The sequence below is a fragment of the Pleurodeles waltl genome, chromosome 12 (assembly GCF_031143425.1).
Source record: "Pleurodeles waltl isolate 20211129_DDA chromosome 12, aPleWal1.hap1.20221129, whole genome shotgun sequence".
Taxonomy (NCBI): domain Eukaryota; kingdom Metazoa; phylum Chordata; class Amphibia; order Caudata; family Salamandridae; genus Pleurodeles; species Pleurodeles waltl.
In genome coordinates, this window is record NC_090451.1 from 14,577,617 (window position 1) to 14,602,763 (window position 25,147).

At 47.6% G+C, this 25,147-nt stretch overlaps 1 protein-coding gene across 1 annotated transcript in view; it reads right to left on the minus strand.

The window, feature by feature from the left end:
* Positions 1 to 331: 331 nt before the first annotated feature.
* EFNA2 (ephrin A2) overlaps positions 332 to 25,147 on the minus strand; it is a 276,397-nt gene continuing 251,581 nt past the window's right edge. Inside the window, exons 3-4 of the mRNA XM_069217166.1 lie at positions 15,359 to 15,424; positions 332 to 8,768 (exon numbers count right to left, since the gene is read on the minus strand). Of these exons, the coding sequence (XP_069073267.1) occupies positions 8,656 to 8,768; positions 15,359 to 15,424 (179 nt within the window). The 3' untranslated portion in view covers positions 332 to 8,655. The remainder of the gene's footprint in view (positions 8,769 to 15,358; positions 15,425 to 25,147) is intronic.

The window sequence follows — 25,147 nt, forward strand, 5'->3', positions numbered from 1 at the left end:
TATCAGTCTCAGAAATTTAAAGTTTGTATCATTATCGAGGTGGACCAGAGTGCAACAAACTTTTCATCCACAAAGATATTTTTTTAACATCAGCTCTTTTAAAAGAAAATATGAATCAACAGATAAATATTTTAATTGCAAAATGTATAATCACTTTGAACCTATAAGGGTGAAGGCCTCGGGTGGTGGGGCCTTCGCCAATCTCCATCTTCAAACACCAGGGGTTTCCCACTCCTGTGAACTTCGGCTTTCTTTACCCTTCACATTCTGCAGACTTATCGCAAGAAGGGGCAGCACACAAATTCAGAAAGGAAACACAGTAAAAAACATGTATTTATGGTCTTCAAATTTAATCCACACAAATACGTAATTCTTCAGGATTTTCTTTTTCAAAACAATTTGGTCCCACTCTAAAGACAAAGCTCTTTATGAACAAAACATGACTTATTGCAACTTTTAACTTTCTAATCTAAAAACATACAACCTTCTATAAAATCCATCATGAGCAATCCATATAAGAGTACCAACACATGCTAGCTGTACACGCGTGTAGGAGTGACCCTCAGATAATGAGGTGATCCACCAGTAGAGGAACCAGCTTTTTAACAGAGGAATAATGAGCTGTCCAGTGGACTGACAAGTCACTCAACAATGGAATACCTGTCTAGTTCTGGAATGACCATCCAATGTGTAAAAGGCCTGGATAACCTCTCCAGCAGTGGGACTGCCCTTTCAGGAGGGAATGGCCCCTCCAGCTCTGGAACGATCATTCAGCGTTAGGTAACAGAGTCTAGTGGTGGTATCATGCCATCCAAGAGTCTAACGGTGGTATCATCCCCTCCAAGAGTCTAGTGGTGGTATCATCCCCTCCAAGAGTCTAGTGGTGGTATCATCCCCTCCAAGAGTCTAGTGGTGGTATAATCCCATCCAAGAGTGAAACTGTCAGTCCACGGATGGAATGGCACCTCAGTGGTGGAATACCACACCACCAGCAGTGACACATCCCTCCATTCCCCCAGCGGTGGAATGTCCCCTCATGGCACACCCCCCCACCCCCCCATTGGTACAAAGTCCCCTCAAGCAGTGGCACATCCACTTGAGTGGTGGAGTGGTACAGTAGGTCTTGAATGAATTAGAGTGGACAGATCCTTAGGCAGTGGGACAGAACCTTCCTCAGAGGTGAACGGAAGGGAACACAGCACCTCGAAGTACACCAGTCTGTCAAGTACGTTCATAAATATGAAGTGGTTTTGGCCCTCCTTCCTGTTCAGGGGTTTAAACGGGTCTAGCTACCCCTATCTCTACCCCCTTCATTCTGCAGAGTGGAGAACTAGATGAACCAGTGATATTCATCCATACATGCACCTTCCTGGCAGGTGCTACCTGGGGGCAGCCTGCAGAGCTGGGTAAGGATCAATGAGTAACAGATGCTATCAGGAGTAGGCTGTGTGGCTGAGACAGAGTCAGTCTGTGTCAGCTGAGCTCTGACAGGAGCTACCATAGGGCGGCCTTTACGTGTAGGGTAGAGTACGCGTTTGTCAGCTACCTTGGGGCAACCTCCAGAGCGAAGGAGGAGTCCGCTTGTTTCAAACATAGCCTAACAGGTGCTTCCAGGGTCGAGGAAGAGTAATCATATGCCATCCAAAGCCTGGCATCCAGGCCCTTTACACCGATGTGTTGCACAGCTGGAGACCCCACATTAAAGCACTTTCCCTCTGATGCGCATGTGTAGAGGAGCAACTACTCTATGGATGTTTCTCTGTCTTGATAAAGTGGTCTTTGCTACTCTTTGGATGTCAGAAGTACATGAAAGCTTCCCCGATATGGGACAGCACTAGACATATATTACATACTACCTGCTCCTGGCCACATGTGACCAGCAAGAGGGATATGTGACATATGGCCCTACACCTGACATACTCCAGCCATAGGTGAGCTGCACAGGCCTATGACCCGGTAGCAGGCTATAGTGACCATCATTAGGCATATCTGGCATACCTCTACCAGGCTACATGCAATCAGAGCTAGACCTATATTGCCTATTCTGTAGACCTGGTCATGTGTGACCAGCAGTGGCACATACTATGTATGCTCTAATAAGAAGCAATATGCACCAGAAGTAGGCGTGTACTGTGCCCAGCCGCTGCCATCTGGGGCTGAGGCTAAACATTTAGTGCCTCATTAAGACCCTGGCGGCCAGCGGTAAGCTGGCGGTAACACCGCCAACAGGCTGGCGGTGTTCCACCAGCTATTATGACCGTGGCACAATAGCTATGGCCATACCGCTGGCCCCTCAACTATACCACCAGGCTTTCGCCTGGTGGTCATAATCCCCAGGGCAGCGGTGCAAGCACCAGCCTGGCCACGGCGATAAACACCGCCATGGAAAGGCTGGCGGTAAGGGGGACTTGGGGTGCCCCTGGGGGCCCCTGCACTGCCCATGCACTTGCCATGGGAAGTGTAGGAGACCCCAGGCATAGCCCCATCACGCATTTCACTGCCCGAATTTCATTAGGCAGGATGCTATGTATGGCACTAGTCCTGCTCAGTGTGGCCAGCACTAGCCATGTACTCGGTATTGGCTTACTCCAGCCTGTATGGGACGGCACTAGGTCTGTACTGTCAGTTGTCGACAGCGAGCCTGTGTGTGAGCAACACTGCCCATCTACTGTGTTTGGGCATACACCATACCTGCATTTGACTGGCACTAGGTATGTACTTTGTATCGTCCTACACCTGGCTTGCGTGTGTAACAGGCAGTAGGTGTGGACTGCCTGTGATCAGCACCTGTCCAGTGAATGACAAGCTGTCAACATGTACTGTTTATGATTCAACACCCTGCCTGAGTACGACGCCGTTAGGGAGGTACATTGTACGTTTCTACACCTGGCCTGTGTGTGACCGGCACTAGGCAATTACTGTGGTCGGCTCTTCAACTGGCCTGTGTGTTACCGGCACTAGACGACTGCAGTGTTTGGCTCTACATCTGGCCTGTGTGATAGGCACCAGGAGTGTACCGTGTATGACACTACACCTGGCCCCTGTGTGACAGGCACCAAGAGTGTACCGTACATGACACTACACCTGGCCTGTGTGTGACCGGCACTAGGCAATCACTGTGTATGGCTGCACACCTGGCCTGTGTGTGACCGGCACTAGGCAATCACTGTGTATGGCTGCACACCTGGCCTGTGTGTGACCGGCACTAGGCAATCACTGTGTATGGCTGCACACCTGGCCTGTGTATGACCGGCACTAGGCAATCACTTTGTATGGCTGCACACCTGGCCTGTGTGTGACCGGCACTAGGCAATCACTGTGTATGGCTGTACACCTGGCCTGTGTGTGACCGGCACTAGGCAATCACTGTGTATGGCTGCACACCTGGCCTGTGTGTGACCGGCACTAGACGACTGCAGTGTTTGGCTCTACATCTGGCCTGTGTGAGACAGGCACTAGGAGTGTACCGTGTATGACACTACACCTGGCCCCTGTGTGACAGGCACTAGGGGCCAGATGTATGAATCTGGCCCATTGCGATACGGTAATTACGATTTTTAAGAAATCGCAATTACCGACTCGCAAAGGGCCATGTATCACATTTGCGATTCGGTAATTGTGATTTCTTAAAAATCGCAAATGCAATTACCGAATCGCAAATTGCGATACTGGCCCCATTCGCAGCTATGGGCCTGTTGGCCCATAGCTGCAAATTTTTTGCATTTCCTAAGTTGCGATTTCTGAAACAGAAATCGCAATTTGGGAAATGCAAAAGGCCAGGGTGCTGGGGGCCTAAGGCCCCCTCTCCTGCACCCCATTTTTTTTTTTTCCATGTAAAGTACACACATGCCAAAAAGGCATGTGTGCTTTACATATTAAATTTAAAAATGCAGTTTTACTGCATTTTTAAATTTTGCACCAGGTTACCACCTGGTTGCAGGTCATGGTATTTTGCACTTGCAAAATACCATTCTGCGAAAAATCGCAATTTGCGATTTTTTATAGAATTGCCTTGCGACCTGGATTTTGCGAATCGCAAATTGCGATTCGCAAAATCCAGGTCGCAACGCAGTCAATTTGTGGTCTGCGAATGCCTTTGATGCATTGCAGACCACGATTTTGCTCTCGCAAACGGCCGATTTCGCAGTTTGCGAGTGCAAAATCATTTGATACATCTGGCCCTAGGAGTGTACCGTGTACGACACTCCACCTGGCCCCTGTGTGACAGGCACCAGGAGTCTACCTACACCTGGCCCCTGTGTGACAGGCCCTAGGCTTGTACTGCGACGGCCCCTACACATGACACGTGGAGTGACCACCACTGGTCTATACTATCCACCCTGAGAAGAGAGGGCCTCATGGTCGATATGATTTCAATCAGAGACTATGAAGCTCGAGGCCACCTCAAAGGAAAGACATCTGTACCTCAGCTACACCCTGCTGCTCCTGGAAACCTCTTCAAATAGTGGATTTTTAAACAAAAGTGGAAGATGTATTAGAAGATGACGTAAGCATTCACTATTGCAGGTAAAATATTCAAGCTTCTGGGGTCTGAGCATCAGACCGCCTGCACGGCCAGATGTCCTTTTATGTCTGTCCTTCCATCTGAGATAGAAGAAAACACTCATGCCATGGAAAAAAACTCTTAGGGTGTGGGCATTATTTTGGTGTTTTTCACAGAGAAACTCCCACTTTGGGAAAAAATTTCTGAAAAACATAGGTGCGCGGCTCTGTAAATGACACAAGTCTCAGTACCTTCGTAGGAGCCGCGAGGCCTCAAGACCAGCAGCCGGCCGAGGTGGAGGGTTGATGGCTGCTGACACAGCAGAAGGGGAGAGAGACAGAGCTAAAAACTGGAGAGAAAGAAAGAAGACACAGGCAGGAAGGGGACCTGGGCATGTTTGAACATTTCTACCAGTGTAGGCCTGCCATGGGGAATGATAAAGTATCTGCCAGGCCCTTCCAGTGCCTGTGGCAGGATCACTGTGGACACTGAAAGCCACTGAGGTCCTGTGTCTGGTGAGATTGTATCAGAGGGGGCTTGGGCCCTGTCCGGAGCGCAGAGGCCATGTGCATTGTGTACCCCAGAGATGCCCCAGCAGGTGGGAGCTATGTCTACTCATTAAACTAGGAGACCTGAACCTTGTCCTACCATCTGCAGCAAGGCTCGAGGAACGTCCCCCACAAAATTATTAGTTGGTAGAACCAAAGAAGGCCAATCGGGGTTGGGTAGGAGAGGCTTATTATAAAGGCACAAAACACCATTTAAAAAATGACCACAAGGGACATTCCCACAAACTCAAGACAACGCTACATCTAGGAAACTACTGAAAGCGAGCCATGGCTAGCGCATGCGTACTCCACCTCCTGGTGGCCAGGGCCACAGTCTAAGCTGGTAACTCTAACATGAAAGGAAGAGGCTTTGCAAGGCTGGAGGCTGACATGGCTGCCCCAGCACTCACTGGAGCCCAGGCTTGTCCCAGAAGGTGTCAAAGAAAATGTAGGCACGCCAATATCAGCCCTTACGCTTACTGAAGTGTGGCTGGGCTTTGTGCATGCCAAGAATATGTATCCCCTACACACAGGGCACACTTCCATATATACTGGGTCCAGCGTCATCAGCACCAGGTGAAGACTTTTGCACTTACTGAAAACAGGACCTAGTTCAGCTTCCATAAATCCCAGTGCAGGTCTCGACAACACCACCGTACCCGGCTCCACGTCACAGCACCCCAGATCTTTATGTCTCATACACAGGGCCCGTTCCCCCTCCACCACCGATACACACCGGCACCTCTTGCTCCATACGTTAACTGATGCAGGTCTGGACAGCTCCTGCTTCCAGGGCACACCCCAAGATCAGTAAAAGAAGGGACGTGTGAGTGCGTGAACTCAGCTCGCCCCAGCCCAGCCCTGGTTTGCTTACTTCACGCAGGGAAGACCCAGCCTCAGTGCTGTTCCAGAACTGCCTGTCTGGGGTGCCCTGACCCCATTCGCCAGGGGTGTGCTCTTGCAGTCAGCTGCTAGCTTCCTACTGGAGCAGGACCAAGGCAGACAGACAGTAAGGATTGTCCCTGTCAAGAGAGTGAGGGAAGAAAGGTCTGAAATGGAGCACAGAGTAATTACCAGTGGTAAGATTTATCCTGGTATTGCGCCCATCACAGTTGTGTCTCTCTCGCTATTATTCTGCATCCTAGTGCACACTGCCCGGTGCAAGGGAGTGCACAACTTCCACCGCATCTGTGTTATAGATCTGTACACTTTATATACATAACATATGTGGCATACAGCTACACGCCCCTCAGTCCTACTCACAAAGCCGTATTCTGCTAGTTAATAGAGCTAGCCGAACCTGAGGACAGCTGGTGTGACCCTGCTAAGAACCTCCTTCAATTCATCCCTGGGCCATCTGCCATAACAGCAGCTGCACCCGTGTGTCTCACATTTCCAACCCTCAGCTCTACACAGTCCCTAACAATGCGCACCCCTGCAGAGCTCTACTACACCAGCATTGCTTAACCATCTGTTCCCATGTGCCTGATGAAGACCTGATAAAGACCTCTCTATGTCGAAACAGCACAGTTCTTGCTGTATTTGCTTCCATGGACCTGTGGGTGTGCAGCGTGCGTCAGATTCAAGGGCATCCTCCTACCACCTTCTCTAAATCACGGCTCAGCTCTATGAAGGCACGCAGCAGAGCGGCGGGTACTCGTTGGTGAGCGTACAGACAGCAAAGATAGGAATAAGTAAGAATTGGGAAAAGGAGCAACAACAGGTCTTCAGTGCAAGTTCTCCATACATGGGACCCATGGGAAGAGTTCCCCTACGGAAGCCAATCATTGAAGGGCCTCACTGTGTCATATCTTACCCCACCAGAGGCCCATCATCTCCTTCACTGCTGAAGGTGAAGACACCGATGTGAGAGCTGAGCATCAGGACAGGACCAATGATATAGGCCGTGAGCACCAACACCTTCACATCACCTGGCATGAAAAGGTAGGGATCTTCTGATTGGCTTATGAGGTGGGGGAAGGAACCAAAGTTATAAGAGGAGATCCGACTCATTCAGGGAAAAGTGAGAGGTGTGCAGAAGTTGGACAGAGCCCAGCCTCCTGTGCAGGAGACATTAAACAATATAGAAAACTCAGACATTGCAGCTGCTCTAGAAATGTACAGGTGCACTCCCCCCAAAGGGACCACAAACATTTAAAGGAAGTAAGCGCAAAGGTCAGCGTCCTGAAGTCCAAGATAAAGAATGGAACCCCCAAGGTGGTGAATGTTACAGGGCACCTAATGACCAGCAATATTCTAATGTGGCCGAGGGCAAGAATCACAACCCTAAAAACACCTCTTGGTCCTTGTTGTCATGGACAGAGTCTCCATCCACCAGCAAACACCCCTCCAACATTCACGTGTCGCAGGAAGTGCCGTCCACAAGCAGCCCTCGTCCATTAGACCACCTGGGACAGAAGAACAGCAGTGACCACGTGTGAACCAGCTTCTATGAAGTAGCTCAGCAAATGTGTCCTTGTCTCGTGTCCAGACTTTCATCATTTAAACTAAAAACATTGCTTCAACCAACAACTCCTTCGAGAAGCATCAGTCCTTGGTTCTCGAGAGCAGATCATCCCCACTGTACCCTTTGAGTGTTCAGTTCCATGAGAACATGTGCCCTAAAGCGTAGGAATTGTGCAATGTCAGAAGTGACCTTCCCGGCTCCTGTTTGCATGTTTGGCTTCATGTAGAACTAGAAACAAGAGAGCGCGTCTGACCAAGGAGTCCAGTGGCGTTACTCTAGAACCTCGCTAAGTCCAACTGAGCAGCGCTGAGTCCCATGTAGTCCGAGTGCCAGTGAGTCCTGCTGAGATTGGTGAATTCCTACTGAGACTGGATGATTCCTTCTGAGACTCGTTGAGTCTCACTGAGATTGGTCGAATCTTGCTGAGACTGGTTAAGCGCTGCTGAGACTGGTTGAGTCTCACTGAGATTGGTCGAATCCTGCTGAGACTAGTTGAGTGCTGCTGAGACTGGTTGACTCTCAATGAGATCGGCTGAGTCCTGCTGAGACTGGATGAGTCCTGCTGAGAGTGGTTGAGTCTCAGTGAGATTGGTCGAATCCTGCTGAGGCTGGATGAGTCCTGCTGAGACTGGTTAAGCGCTGCTGAGACTGGTTGAGTCTCAGTGAGATTGGTCGAATCCTGCTGAGACGGGTTGAGTGCTGCTGAGACTGGTTGAGTCTCAGTGAGATTGGTCGAATCCTGCTGAGACTGGTTAAGTGCTGCTGAGACTGGTTGAGCCCCACTGAGATTGGTTGAATCCTGCTGAGACTAGATGAGTGCTGCTGAGACTGGTTGACTCTCACTGAGATCGGTTGAGTCCTGCTGAGGCTGGATGAGTCCTGCTGAGACTGGTTAAGTGCTGCTGAGACTGGTTGAGTCTCACTGAGATTGGTCGAATCCTGCTGAGACTGGATAAGTCCTGCTGAGACTGGTAGGTTCCTGCTGAGGCTGAGGCTGGTTGAATCTCACTAAGGTTGGTTGAGTCCTGCTGAGCCTGTATGAATCCACCTGAAGGCCATAACGTCCCATTACAAGAGTCTCAGATGCCCCCTCTGGATTTATCACTGAATTTGCTGCTGTCTTCTAGGCGCTAGGATCAGAGCAGATTCCAGATGAGTGCAAGCACAAGGCCTAGCTGTGATATGTGCAGGCAGCGGCTGCAGTTATTGCTCGTGAAGATAGGTTCTGGGGACTCGAACAGCGACTCATCTGAAAGATAAAGAAATAGGGGCGTCATTAGGCTTCTGCCACTTCAGATTAATCGATTATCCTTACTGCAGCAACAAGTCCACTTGCAGAGCGATGCCGAGGTGCCACAACAAGTACAACGCCTGAGTGATGGGAGACGTAGTGTCAAAAGGAGGTTGAACAGAAGCAGGCTTGTGTCAGAGGTGGGTAGCATCAGATGAGAGGTTTTACCAGCAGTGAGTAGAATCTGAAGTTGGGCACTTTTGAGGTAGGGTAATGTCTAGGGCACCGTAGTATAAGAGATAGATAGTTTAAAACATGGGGTAGTTTCAGCAGTGCGTAGCGTCAGAAATGGGTAGCATCAACGCTGAAGCATTATCAGTGGGGTAGTATCAAAGATTGGCAGTACCAAAGGTGAGGTAGTATGAGCAGTGGAGTATCATCAGAAGTAGGGTCATGTCAGAGGAGGGGAGTAACAGCAGTGGGGTAGAATCAGAGGTGGGGTAGTCTTTGGGGCAGGATGATATCAGGGGTGGCGAAGTATCAGAAGTGGGTGGTTTAGAAGGTGAGGTACTGTCAGGACAGGGTAGTAAGGTGAGGTACTGTCAGGACAGGGTAGTAAGGTGAGGTGCTGTCAGGACAGGGTAGTAAGGTGAGGTACTATCAGGACAGGGTAGTAAGGTGAGGTTCATCAGGACATGGTAGTAAGGTGAGGTTCTATCAGGACAGGGTAGTAAGGTGAGGTTCTATCAGGACAGGGTAGTAAGGTGAGGTTCTATCAGGACAGGGTGGTAAGGTGAGGTAGTATCAGGACAGGGTAGTAAGGTGAGGTTCATCAGGACAGGGTAGTTAGGTGAGGTTCTATCAGGACAGGGTAGTAAGGTGAGCTTCTATCAGGACAGGGTAGTTAGGTGAGGTACTATCATGACATGGTAGTAAGGTGAGGTACTATCTTGACAGGGTAGTAACGTGAGGTACTATCAGGACAGGGTAGTAAGGTGAGATACTATCAGGACAGGGTAGTAAGGTGAGGTTCATCAGGACAGGGTAGTAAGGTGAGGTACTATCAGGACAGGGTAGTAAGGTGAGGTAGTATCAGGACAGGGTAGTGAGGTGAGCTTCTATCAGGACAGGGTAGTAAGGTGAGGTACTATCAGGACAGGGTAGTAAGGTGAGGTACTATCAGGACAGGGTAGTACCTGATGGGTAGTATCTAAGGAGAGGTAGTGTTAGCGTTGGGTGTTTTCAGAGGTGGTTAATATCAAGGCTGAACTAGCAGCAGTCAGGTAGTTTTAGGAATAGGTACAATAAAAGGTGAATTAGTTTGAGCAGGTGGGTAGTATTAGAGGTGGGTAGTATCAGATGTGAAGTACTGTCACAACGAGGAGTGTGAAAGGCATACTATTGTCGCCGTGGATGTGGCACTAATGGGATAGTGTCAGAGATGCTGCAGTATTGAGAAGTCTCAAAGACAGTAACAGCAGGTATTAGAGGTTGGAATATGTTAGAGGTGGGGTAATGTTAGATGCAGGTAGCATAAGAGGAGGGTAGTGTTAGAGGCAGGACAGTGTCACAGATTAAGTAGTGTCACAAGTGGGTAATGTCAGAGGCAGCGTGTTGTGCTCAGTAGCAAAATGGCAGATGTGGGGTAGTGTTGGCGCGGGTGAGTATCACAAGTGCCAGAGAGGGGATAAAGATGTAGGTAAGGCGCTGTTAGTGATGGTAGTTTCAGAGGTGGAGTAGGATAAGGTGTGGTGCATTTTTACAACTCATTGGGCAGTTTATGGGGATACTTAACATCAGAAGTGTGAGGTTGCACAATATGGCTCCCATTATGAGATTGGTGGCAAATGCCGCCTATCGCCACGGTGACGGGCACCAACATACGTCGCCGTGGCTACCGACCGTCCATTTTGACCGTAGATGAAATACTGCCAGAAGACTGGCGGAATTCCGTCAACGGTCATGGCGGCGGACGGCAGTAAGGTGGTGCTGCTGCCAGCAGCAGCGTCACGCCAGCAAAACACCGCCTACCATATCATGTTCCATGATCCGGCCTGGCGGTGTTTTGCTTGCGGACGCTGCTGCTAGCAGCAGCGCTGCGTCCCGTCTCCTGCCGGAGGACCCCCTGCAAGCAGGTAAGTCGGGTTCTCCGACAGAAGAGGGGGTGGAAGGTCTTGTGTGTGTGAGTGGGGGTGTGTGTGACTGTGTGTGAATGCGTAATGCGTGTGTGCATGAGTGGGTGTGAGTGTACGTGCATGTTGTGTTGTGAGATTGCATGTGTGCATACATCCAGGCACACATGCAATCTCACAACACAACATGCACACACAAGACCTTCCACGTGGGTCATAATGCCATGGGAGGCCTAGTGATGGCCGCTAAAGTCTCCAGCCCTGCGGTCGTTACCGCCGTGGCGGTCGGTGTGGTATGTTGGCGGTTTGGCTTTGGCCAAACCGCAAATGTCATAATAGTGGAGGTAGGTACTGCCAGCTTGTTGGCCATAATACCTCCACTATTTCACCAACCGCCAGGGTTGTAATGAGGATCTATGTGTTAGTAGCTTGGTATTATCAAATCTGGAGCCATATTGAAGCTTTGTTTTAGCGTCAAATGTGGGTTGTATTGACGTGGGGCAGTATCATGTGTGGACTTATGAGTTCATGGAGCAGCGTCTGGTCTGAGGTTGTGTTAGGGAGTGGATTACTATTATAACGTGGGTTAGCATTACATACAATAGTAGGTATTAGGTGTGAGGCATATTTAAGGGTGTAGTTTAGTATCAAGTGTGAGCAGTATACGGGATTTGAGGTAATGTTGGAAGTAGGTTTGATGTTTGGAATGTGAATTAGTATTTGACGCATAGTAGTATTAATGGCTGGGATAGTATTGTCTGCTGGGCAATGGGAATGTAGACCAGCATAGGGTAAAAGATATCTACTGCCAAAAGTAAGTTAGGGGTATGGTGGGCTAGTGTTGGAGGTGAAGGTTTGTCAGAATGGGGGTCTCAGAGTTGAACTTCTGCCAGGCGTGGTGATGTCAGTGGTGGGCAATGGAAAAATAGCAACAAGCGGAGAAAACTAGGATGAAATATAACCTGCAGGAGAGAGATAAAAAGGCAAGGAGTATCTGATATTAGATTAAAGAGGCATGATATGGAATCCAGACTATGGGGGTCATTCTGACCCTGGCGGTCATTGACCGCCAGGGCCAACGACCACGGAAGCACCGCCAACAGGCTGGCGGTGCTTCCTGGCCAATTCTGACTGCAGCGGAAAAGCCGCGGTCAGAAAAGGGAAACCGGCGGTTTTCCGCCGGTTTTTCCCCTGGCCAAAGGAATCCTCCATGGCGGCGCTGCAAGCAGCGCCGCCATGGGGATTCCGACCCCCTTCCCGCCAGCCTGTTCCTGGCGGTTTACACCACCAGGAAGAGGCTGGCGGGAACGGGTGTTGTGGGGCCCCCTAACAGGGCCCCAGCAAGATTTTCAGTGTCTGCTTGGCAGACACTAAAAATCGCGACGGGTGCCACTGCACCTGTCGCACCTCAGCAAATCCGCCTTCATCTTTGCTGGGGATTTCCCACTGGGCCGGCGGGCGATCTTTTGCAGATCGCCCGCCGGCCCAGCGGGAAAGTCGGAATGCCCCCCGCGGTCATCTGACCGCGGGGCGGTGTTTGGGCGGAATGACCCCCTATGTCCCTCAACGGGCTTCCGAATGAAATTTTGGGCCCGAGCACATATTATTTTACAAATTAAGCACCAGATTCAGGGTAGTATGAGGAGGCATAGAATTGGAAATCTTCAATTTCATGTTTCCCAAAATGATGAGCTCCTCCTCAGAAACATACAAAATGTAAATGTGATGTGCTGTATAAACAATTGGACATTTGCAAAAGTGTTTTGGGAGAATCGGTGACTGAACCCATGGACGCTGTAGCATGGGTGGCAAGCATCGTGGCTGCTTATAAGATTTCTGACAGTATTAGAATATGTGTTGATCTTAGTTGCTGAATACAACTATTTCCATTGCATAAGATCATCTGCTCAACACAGGAGAAACTAATATGTTCTTGGGTACCTCACAATTATTTACTGCTTTGGATCTGTTTTCAATTAATGTATTTCTTGAGCACATACTGTAACCTGAAATAGTAACCTTGTGGTGATAGAATTTTTTTCCACCCTGTTACCAGGTCTAGCTGTATCTGTCATCTCAAGGCTACAGTCGCTCCCCTGGGTACGTCTCATAAAGTGGTGGAGGCAGACTACCATATCTTGTGAATTTGTGGTGTGACCAGACCTTTTTTTTCTGTTAGTGGGAGCATGGTCTACTGACCCATTTTGTGTGTTATGTAAATGTCAGAACCTTGCACTGACATCCCATGTGTATACTGAGTGTTTGCGTGTGCAGTGCATGAGTAGCACATGCATTCTAGTAGGACCCCCTTGGTTGTAGCACAGCACAAGACGTAGGATGAGGATGGCTTCTTCAGGCAGTGGAAGTTCATTGCATGCATTCCTGTGGCTGGTGGCCCAGACACAAGTGCAGAAGGTTGAGACATGGATGCCCTTAGAACTCCAACAGGACCTTGTTAGCAAAGGGGAGCAGATCAGTTTTGCATGAGTGCTGTAATTTGGTGGATGGTAAGTAGGAAGCAGTTTCTGTTGCTCAAGATGAGGAAGTCTCTAGGCTGGCCATCCCTGTTGTCTGTCTGTCATTACTGCTTCAGGAAGGCTCATGGCAGCCAGCTGCATAGACCTCACAGTTTGATGCACCCACCTTTTGGATACTCCTCCTTGAAGCCAGTCCATTTGCTACTTGCCGTGAGAAATATCACTTTGCAGAAAGACTGTGCAGTGAGAGCAGCCTGGAAATTACATATGGAAGACAACCTACCCAAATTTGTTTTGAAACCTTAGTCAGCAGATCCATGTCTCAGGTCTAGAAAATGTGAACAAAAGTGAGCACCAAACCACCACACTCTGTTCCAGTGCTGCAGAGTACTTGAAGAGCTGCTGTGTAACCAGGGTAAGAGTCTGCTTGTCAGCCAGTCTCCCATATCTCAGGTGACATCACCTAAAGCTGCATTTTCTGTGGTAAGAGCTGAGAATCTGCATAAAGAACCTAGATGCTGGCTTGCCTGCTGAAAGAGGGAAGGAGTGTGCTTGGCTCTGTAGGAGAAACTGTCTAGGGGGAGAGGACCAGCATGTTACCAGTGTATGGAGCACCCAGAGGAAGCTGACAAAGAAAGAGAGGGAGCCAGCAGGGACGCATGCTACAATGAGATCCCCCACTGTGAGCAGTTCCTGAGTGATCTATATCTCGACTACACTGGAACACAGATTCCTGTCTCACCTGGCAGACAGCCTGAGACTTAAAGATATTGCTAGTGATGCTGATGGTGAGAAGCCCGCAACTGCCACAGCAACATCATCACAGAGAAACTCAACTGAAAGGCCAAGAGTGTTCTGTCTGATCACCGCTCTGCAACCAGCTACGAGCGCCTGCTAGGGCTACGGAGTGGTGGTACTTTACAGGTCTTCCCAGTGACCCGGCTTTACAGACCGTAATCGGAAGAAAGGACCAGCACCGTAAGAGTGGGAGCACGTCCGGAGCCCGTGATACAGCCTGAACTGCAAAACAGCCAACAGCACGGAAATGTGGAGCTTGGCTGCATGCAGGGGTATCGGCGTAGGCTGCGCACACACAGGCAAGACTGCTGGGACACTGAAGGGTTTTTAACCAAGAGCTGAAATACGCATTCAACAGAGTTGCTGTACTAACTAGAGACTGGTTTGATTTATCTGCACCAGTGCCTCAATCAATCAATCAATCAGTATTTGTAAAGCGCGGTTACTCACCCGTGAGGATCTCAAGACGCTGTTCTAATCCTTACCTACTCCGTATAGCATGGAGAACTGTAGGGATAACAACTGGGCTGTAGCGGGAAGGAAAAGGGCTGTAAAGCTTCACTATTACATGCAACTGGTCACTGCTCTGCATTACACTCTCATTGTATTGTGGTGTTGTGTAGAATTCAATTTTGCCCTCTGATGAGGTCCACTTTCTTGTTCCTTAAGAGATAAATACTGGGCTGGAGATGACATTGTAGTGTCTGGTGGTTGACTGTTGAGTTCTGAGCTCTTGCCACCTGTGTTACCTCTCCGAGGAGCCTGCAGCTGCTCGCTTTGATACCCGGAGGGTCAAGTGTGGAAAGTGCTGTTTTTGGCCCAGTTTCCAGAGCTGTAGAAGGGCGGACACCGGTGGCAAATGACCTTAACCACTACATTGAGGCCTGTGGCACCTGTCTGCCCCTTGGTTCTCCGAATGTGGGCTGGCGGGTGGTCATGTTGGCTATAACTATCAGTATATGCTGATGTTGGGAAGCGATGGTTGGATGTTGAGCACGGAGAACAGGATTTGAAGAGTGCATGGGCCACAGTTGTGTGCTTGGGAAGGTTAATGTGAGTGACAACTGAAGTTGGAGGGTGTCTTGGATAGGAGGACAGCTTGTGTGATGTGGAACACATTACATACGTCTTCATTAAGTAAGTGTTGTTCTCTTCCCACAGTATAATTTCAGAATTCTAACCACAATGAAATGGTACTCACTCGTCGGTCGCACATACACCTTCAGCCGCAGGCAGGGTCGGTCCACCAGACTGGGTGGAGTAGAGGCTGGATGAGAAAAGAAAGGCGTCAGGAGAAAGAAGATGGTGGCCTAAATGTTCTCACAGTTTAATCGTATACCAAGAACAGCTGAATCATATACCAAGAACAGCTCAATCACATACCAAGAGCAACTCAATCATATACCAAGAACAGCTCAATCACATACCAATAACAGCTCAATCTTATACCAAGAGCAGCTCAATCATATACCAAGAACAGCTCAATCACATACCAAGAACAGCTCAATCACATGCCAAGAACAGCTCAATCATATACCAAGAACAGCTCAATCACATACCAATAACAGCTCAATCATATACCAAGAGCAGCTCAATCATATACCAAGAACAGCTCAATCACATACCAATAACAGCTCAATCATATACCAAGAGCAGCTCAATCATATGCCAAGAACAGCTCAATCATATACCAATAACAGCTCAATCACATACCAAGAACAGCTCAATCACATACCAAGAGCAACTCAATCATATACTAAGAACAGCTCAATCACATACCAATAACAGCTCAATCATATACCAAGAGCACCTCAATCATATGCCAAGAACAGCTCAATCATATACCATTAACAGCTCAATCATATACCAAGAGCAGCTCAATCATATACCAAGAACAGCTCAATCATATACCAATAACAGCTCAATCATATACCAAGAGCAACTCAATCATATACCAATAACAGCTCAATCATATACCAATAACAGCTCAATCATATACCAAGAGCAACTGAATCATATACCAAGAACAGCTCAATCACATACCAATAACAGCTCAATCATATACCAAGAGCAGCTCAATCATATACCAAGAACAGCTCAATCATATACCAAGAACAGCTCAATCATATACCAAGAGCAGCTCAATCATATACAAAGAGCAGCTCAATCATATATCAAGAACAGCTCAATCATATACCAAGAACAGCTCAATCATATACCAATAACAGCTCAATCATATACCAAGAGCAGCTCAATCATATTCCACTAACAGCTCAATCATATGCCAAGAACAGCTCAATCATATACCAATAACAGCTCAATCATATGTCAAGAGCAGCTCAATCATATACCAAGAACAGCTCAATCATATACCAATAACAGCTCAATCATATACCAAGAGCAGCCCAATCATATACCAAGAGCAGCCCAATCATATACCAAGAACAGCTCAATCACATACCAATAACAGCTCAATCACATACCAAGAGCAGCTCAATCATATGCCAAGAACAGCTCAATCATATACCAATAACAGCTCAATCATATACCAAGAGCAGCTCAATCATATACCAAGAACAGCTCAATCATATACCAATAACCGCTCAATCATATATCAAGACCAACTCAATCATATACCAATAACAGCTCAATCATATACCAAGAGCAGCTCAATCATATACCAAGAGCAGCTCAATCATATATCAAGAACAGCTCAATCATATACCAAGAACAGCTCAATCATATATCAATAACAGCTCAATCATATACCAAGAGCAGCTCAATCATATTCCACTAACAGCTCAATCATATGCCAAGAACAGCTCAATCATATACCAATAACAGCTCAATCATATGTCAAGAGCAGCTCAATCATATACCAAGAACAGCTCAATCATATACCAATAACAGCTCAATCACATACCAAGAGCAACTCAATCATATACCAAGAACAGCTCAATCATATACCAAGAACAGCTCAATCATATACCAAGAGCAGCTCAATCATATACAAAGAGCAGCTCAATCATATATCAAGAACAGCTCAATCATATACCAAGAACAGCTCAATCATATACCAATAACAGCTCAATCATATACCAAGAGCAGCTCAATCATATTCCACTAACAGCTCAATCATATGCCAAGAACAGCTCAATCATATACCAATAACAGCTCAATCATATGTCAAGAGCAGCTCAATCATATACCAAGAACAGCTCAATCATATACCAATAACAGCTCAATCATATACCAAGAGCAGCCCAATCATATACCAAGAACAGCTCAATCACATACCAATAACAGCTCAATCATATACCAAGAGCAGCTCAATCATATGCCAAGAACAGCTCAATCATATACCAATAACAGCTCAATCATATACCAAGAGCAGCTCAATCATATACCAAGAGCAGCTCAATCATATACCAAGAACAGCTCAATCACATACCAATAACAGCTCAATCATATACCAAGAGCAGCTCAATCACATGCCAAGAACAGCTCAATCATATGCCAAGAACAGCTCAATCATATACCAATAACAGCTCAATCATATACCAAGAGCAGCTCAATCATATACCAAGAACAGCTCAATCATATACCAATAACAGCTCAATCATATACCAAGAGCAGCTCAATCATATACCAATAACAGCTCAATCATATGCCAAGAGCAGCTCAATCATATACCAAGAACAGCTCAATCATATACCAAGAACAGCTCAATCATATACCAATAACAGCTCAATCACATGCCAATAACAGCTCAATCACATACCAATAACAGCTCAATCATATACCAAGAGCAGCTCAATCATATACCAATAACAGCTCAATCATATACCAAGAGCAGCTCAATCATATACCAATAACAGCTCAATCATATACCAATAACAGCTCAATCATATACCAATAACAGCTCAATCATATGCCAAGAACAGCTCAATCATATACCAATAACAGCTCAATCATATGCCAAGAACAGCTCAATCATATACCATTAACAGCTCAATCATATGCCAAGAGCAGCTCAATCATATACCAAGAACAGCTCAATCATATGCCAAGAGCAGCTCAATCATATACCAAGAACAGCTCAATCATATGCCAAGAACAGCTCAATCATATACCAAGAACAGCTCAATCATATACCAAGAACAGCTCAATCATATGCCAAGAACAGCTCAATCATATACCAATAACAGCTCAATCATATGCCAAGAGCAGCTCAATCATATACCAAGAACAGCTCAATCATATGCCAAGAACAGCTCAATCATATACCAAGAGCAACTCAATCATATGCCAAGAACAGCTCAATCATATACCAAGAGCAGCTCAATCATACGCCAAGAGCAGCTCAATCATACACCAAGAACAGCTCAATCATATACCAAGAGCAGCTCAATCATATACCAAGAGCAACTCAATCATATACCAAGAACAGCTCAATCACATACCAATAACAGCTCAATCATATACCAAGAGCAGCTCAATCATATACCAATAACAGCTCAATCATATACCAAGAGCAGCTCAATCATATACCAATAACAGCTCAATCATATACCAAGAGCAGCTCAATCATATACTAATAACAGCTCAATCATATACCAATAACAGCTCAATCATATACCAATAACAGCTCAATCATATACCAATAACAGCTCAATCATATGCCAAGAACAGCTCAATCATATACCAAGAACAGCTCAATCACATACCAATAACAGCTCAATCATATACCAATAACAGCTCAATCATATACCAATAACAGCTCAATCATATGCCAAGAACAGCTCAATCATATACCAATAACAGCTCAATCATATACCAAGAGCAGCTCAATCATATACCAAGAACAGCTCAATCATATGCCAAGAACAGCTCAATCATATACCAATAACAGCTCAATCATATGCCAAGAGCAGCTCAATCATATACCAAGAACAGCTCAATCATATACCAATAACAGCTCAATCATATACCAAGAGCAGCTCAATCATATTCCAATAACAGCTCAATCATATGCAAAGAACAGCTCAATCATATACCAATAACAGCTCAATCATATGTCAAGAGCAGCTCAATCATATACCAAGAACAGCTCAATCATATACCAATAACAGCTCAATCATATACCAAGAGCAGCTCAATCATATACCAAGAACAGCTCAATCACATACCAATAACAGCTCAATCATATACCAAGAGCAGCTCAATCATATACCAAGAGCAGCTCAATCATATGCCAAGAACAGCTCAATCATATACCAATAACAGCTCAATCATATACCAAGAGCAGCTCAATCATATACCAAGAACAGCTCAATCATATACCAATAACAGCTCAATCATATACCAATAACAGCTCAATCATATACCAAGAGCAGCTCAATCATATACCAATAACAGCTCAATCATATACCAAGAGCAGCTCAATCATATACCAATAACAGCTCAATCATATACCAATAACAGCTCAATCATATGCCAAGAACAGCTCAATCATATTCCAATAACAGCTCAATCATATGCCAAGAACAGCTCAATCATATGCCAAGAACAGCTCAATCATATACCATTAACAGCTCAATCATATGCCAAGAGCAGCTCAATCATATACCAAGAACAGCTCAATCATATACCAAGAACAGCTCAATCATATACCAATAACAGCTCAATCATATGCCAAGAGCAGCTCAATCATATACCAAGAACAGCTCAATCATATGCCAAGAACAGCTCAATCATATACCAAGAACAGCTCAATCATATACCAAGAACAGCTCAATCATATGCCAAGAACAGCTCAATCATATACCAATAACAGCTCAATCATATGCCAAGAGCAGCTCAATCATATACCAAGAACAGCTCAATCATATACCAAGAACAGCTCAATCATATACCAAGAGCAACTCAATCATATGCCAAGAACAGCTCAATCATATACCAAGAGCAGCTCAATCATATGCCAAGAGCAGCTCAATCATATACCAAGAGCAACTCAATCATATACCAAGAACAGCTCAATCACATACCAATAACAGCTCAATCATATACCAAGAGCAGCTCAATCATATACCAATAACAGCTCAATCATATACCAAGAGCAGCTCAATCATATACCAATAACAGCTCAATCATATACCAAGAGCAGCTCAATCATATACCAATAACAGCTCAATCATATACCAATAACAGCTCAATCATATACCAATAACAGCTCAATCATATGCCAAGAACAGCTCAATCATATACCAAGAACAGCTCAATCACATACCAATAACAGCTCAATCATATACCAAGAGCAGCTCAATCATATACCAATAACAGCTCAATCATATACCAATAACAGCTCAATCATATGCCAAGAACAGCTCAATCATATACCAAGAGCAGCTCAATCATATACCAAGAACAACTGAATCATATACCAAGAACAGTTCAATCATTTTGCATTTTGTTGATGCTAGTTGTGATTGAAAGTGTGCTGGGACCCTGCTAACCAGGCCCCAGCAGCACCAGTGTTCTTTCCCTAAACTGTACCTTTATTCGCACAATTGGCACAGCCCTGGCACACAGATAAGTCCCTTGTAAACGGTACCCCTGGTACCAAGGGCCCTGATGCCAAGGAAGGTCTATGGGCTGCAGCATGTCTTATGCCACCCTAGAGACCCCTCACTCAGCACATGCACACTGCTTGCCAGCTTGTGTGTGCTGGTGGGGAGAAAATTCCCCTCAAAGTGCCATGCCCACCTCTCACTGCCTGTGGCGTAGGTAAGTCACCCCTCTAGCAGGCTTTACAGCCCTAAGGCAGGGTGCACTGTACCAAAGGTGAGGGCATATGTGCATGAGCACTATGCCCCTACAGTGTCTAAGCAAAACCTTAGACATAGTAAGTGCAGGGTAGCCATAAGAGTATATGGTCTGGGAGTCTGTCAAACACGAACTCCACAGCACCATAATGGCTACACTGAAAACTGGGAAGTTTGGTATCAAACTTCTCAGCACAATAAATGCACACTGATACCAGTGTGGGATTTAGTGTAAAATACACCCAGAGGGCATCTTAGAGACTCCTAGTGCTAGGCTGACCAGTTTCTGCCAGCCTGCCACAACCAGACGAGTTTCCGGCCACATGGGGTGAGTGCCTTTGTCAGTCTGTGGCCAGGAACAAAGCCTGTACTGGGTGGAGGGGCTCCTCACCTCCCCCTGCAGGAACTGTAAAACCTGGTGGTGTGTTTCAAAGGCTCACCCCCTTTGTTACAGCGCCCCAGAGCATCCCAGCTAGTGGAGATGCCCGCCCCTCCAGCCACTGCCACCACTTTTGGCGGCAAGGCTGGAGGAGATAATGAGGAAAACAAGGTGGAGCCACTCACCAGTCACAACAGCCCCTAAGGTGCCCTGAGCGGAGGTGACCCCGCCTTTAGAAATCCTCCATCTTAAGTTTGGAGGATTCCCCCAATAGGAGTAGGGATGTGCCCCCCTCTCCTCAGGGAGGAGGCACACAGAGGGCGTAGCCACCCTCCAGGTCAGTAGCCATTGGCTACTGCCCTCCCAGACCTAAACACACCCCTAAATCTAGTATTTAGGGGCACCCCAGAACCCAGGAAATGAGATTCCTGCAACCTGAAGAAAGAAGGACTGCTGACCTGAAAGCCCTGCAGAGACGACGGATACGACAACTGACTTGGCCCCAGCCCTACGGGCCTGTTTCCAGACTCAAAGAACCTGCACAGCAATGCATCCGACAGGGACCAGAGACCTCTGAGGACTCAGAGGACTGCCCTGAATCAAAAGGAGCAAGAAACTCCCAAGAACAGTGGCACTGTTCAAAAACTGGAAAAACTTTGCAACTTTAAAGCAACTTTCAAAGAACTCTCTCTTTCTGCCGGAAGCGTGAGACTTCACACTCTGCACCCGACGCCCCGGCTCGAGCTCCAGATAAACAACACTGCAGAGAGGACTCCCAGGCGACTGTGACTTCGTGAGTAACCTGAGACGACCCCCCTGCACCCCCACAGCGACACCTGCAGAGAGGACACAGAGGCTCCCCGTGACTGCCTGGTAATAAAGAACCTGACGCCTGGAGCAAGCACTGCACCCGCAGCCCCCAGGACCGAAAGGAACTGACCTCCAGTGCAGGAGTGACCAGCAGGCGACCCTCTTCCTTGCCCAGGTGGTGGCTGGCCCGAGAAGCCCCCCCTGTGCTCTGCCTGTATCGCTAGAGTGACCCCCGGGTCCCTCCATTGTTTTCAATAGCAAACCCGATGCCAATTTTGCACACTGCACCCGGCTGCCCCTGTGCCGCTGAGGGTGTGTTTTGTGTGCCTGTTTGTGTTACCCCCAGTGCTCTACAAAACCCCCCTGGTCTGCTCCTCAAGGACACGGGTACTTACCTGCCAGCAGACTGGAACCAGAGCACCCCTGTTCTCCATAGTCGCCTATGTGTTTTGGGCCCTCCTTTGACCTGTGCACCTCACCAGCCCTGTGTTGCTGGTGTGGTGACTTTGGGGTTGCCTTGAACCCCCAACGGTGGGCTGCCTATGCCCAGGAAACTGAACTTGTAAGTGCTTTACTTACCTCAGAAACTTAACCTTACTTACCTCCCCCAGGAACTGTTGATTTTTGCACTGTGTCCACTTTTAAAATAGCTTATTGCCATTTTAACCAAGACTGTAGGGGTGATTCTAACTTCGAAGTTCCCCACCAAAATACCGCTCCGCGGTCGAAAGACCGCTGAGGGTATTTTGGGATTTGCCCTGGGCTGGCGGGCGGCAGCCAAAAGGCCGCCCGCCAGCCCAGGGCAAATCAACCTTCCTACTAAGATGCCGGCTCAGAATTGAGCCGGCGGAGTGGGAAGGTGCGACGGGTGCAGTTGCACCCGTCGCGTATTTCAGTGTCTGCTAGGCAGACACTGAAATACTTTGTGGGGCCCTCTTACGGGGGCCCCTGCCGTGCCCATGCCATTGGCATGGGCACGGCAGGGGCCCCCAGGGGCCCCGCGGCACCCCCTACCGCCATCCTGTTCCTGGCGGGCGAACCGCCAGGAACAGGATGGCGGTAGGGGGTGTCAGAATCCCCCATGGCGGCGCAGCAAGCTGCGCCGCCATGGGGGATTCTAAGGGCAGCGGTAAACCGGCGGGAGACCGCCGGTTTACCCTTTCTGACCGCGGCCAAACCGCCGCGGTCAGAATGCTCTACGGGGCACCGCCGGTCTGTCGGCGGTGCTCCCGCCGACCCTGGCCCCGGCGGTCTGAGACCGCCGGGGTTAGAATGAGGGCCTGTGTGTACTACTGCTTTAATTCAAAGTTCCTCACTTACCTGTTTAGAGTAGTTTGCATTTTATGTATTTACTTCACTTGTGGTTCTAAAATAAATTAAGAAAATATATTTTTCTATATAAAAACTATTGGCCTGGAGTTAAGTCTTTGAGTGTGTGTTCCTCATTTATTGCCACTGCCCCACTTTTGCCAGCAAGGCTGGAGGAGATAATTAGAAAAACAAGGAGGAGTCACCCACCAGTAAGGACTGCCCCTAAGGTGCCCTGAGCTGAGGTGACCCCCTGCCTTTAGAAATCCTCCATCTTGAGATTGGAGGATTCCCCCAATAGGATTAGGGATGTGCCCCCCTACCCTCAGGGAGGAAGCACAAAGAGGGTGTAGCCACTCTCCAGGACAGTAGCCATTGGCCATTGGCTACTGCCCTCCTGACCTAAAACACACCCCTAAAATCTGGTATTTAGGGGCACCCCAGAACTCCTGACATCAGATTCCTACAACCTACAACCAGAAGGACTGTTTACCTGAAAGCCCTGCAGAGACGACGGAGATGACAACTGACTTGGCCCCAGCCTTACCGGCCTGTCTCCAGACTCAAAGAACCTGCACAGCGACGCATCCGACAGGGACCAGCGACCTCTGAAGCCTCAGAGGAATGCCCTGAACCCTTAAGATCAAGAAACTCCAGAGAAAAGCGGCACTGTTCAAAAACAGCAACAACTTTGCAACTTTCTTGCAACTTTCAAAGACTTCACTCTTCCGGCCGGAAGCGTGAGACTTCACACTCTGCACCCGACGCCCCCGGCTCGAGCTCCAGAGAACCAACACTACAGGAAGGACTCCCAGGCGACTGCGACCTTGTGAGTAACCTGAGACGACCCCCCCTGGACCCCCACAGCAACGCATGCAGAGAGGGTCCAGAGGCTCCCCCTGACTATGACTGCCTGGAATAAGCCACCTATGTGTTTTGGGCCCCTCTTTGAACTCTGCACCTGACCGGCCCTGTGTTGCTGGTGCAGTGACTTTGGGGTTGCCTTGAACCCCCAACAGTGGGCTGCCTATGCCCAGGAACTTGAACTTGTAAGTGCCTTACTTACCTGAAAAACTAACCAATACTTACCTCCCCCAGGAACTGTGTGTCCACTTTTAAAATAGCTTATTGCCATTTTAACTAAAACTGTGTATGTTACTGTTCTAATTCAAAGTTCCTTCCTTACCCGTGTGGAGTACTTTGCATTTTATGTATTTACTTTAAATCTTGAATATTGTGGTTCTAAAATAAATTAAGAAAATATATTTTTCTATATAAAAACTATTGGCCTGGAGTTAATTCTTTGAGTGTGTGTTCCTCATTTATTGCCAGTGTGTGTACAAAAAATGCTTAACACTACCCTCTGATAAGCCTACTGCTCGACCACACTACCACAAAATAGAACATTAGAATTATCTAAAAACTTTGAGATAGTATATACAGAGCCAACTTCCTACACCCTGCACTTACAATATCTAAGGGTTTGCTTAGACACTACTGTAGGGGCATAGTGCTCTTGCACATATGCCCTCACCTGTGGTATAGTGCACCCTGCCTTAGGGCTGTAAGGCCTGCTGGAGGGGTGACTTACCTATGCCACAGGCAGTGTGAGGTGGGCATGGCGCCCTAAGGGGAGTGCCATGTCAACTTAGTCATTTGTTCCCCACCA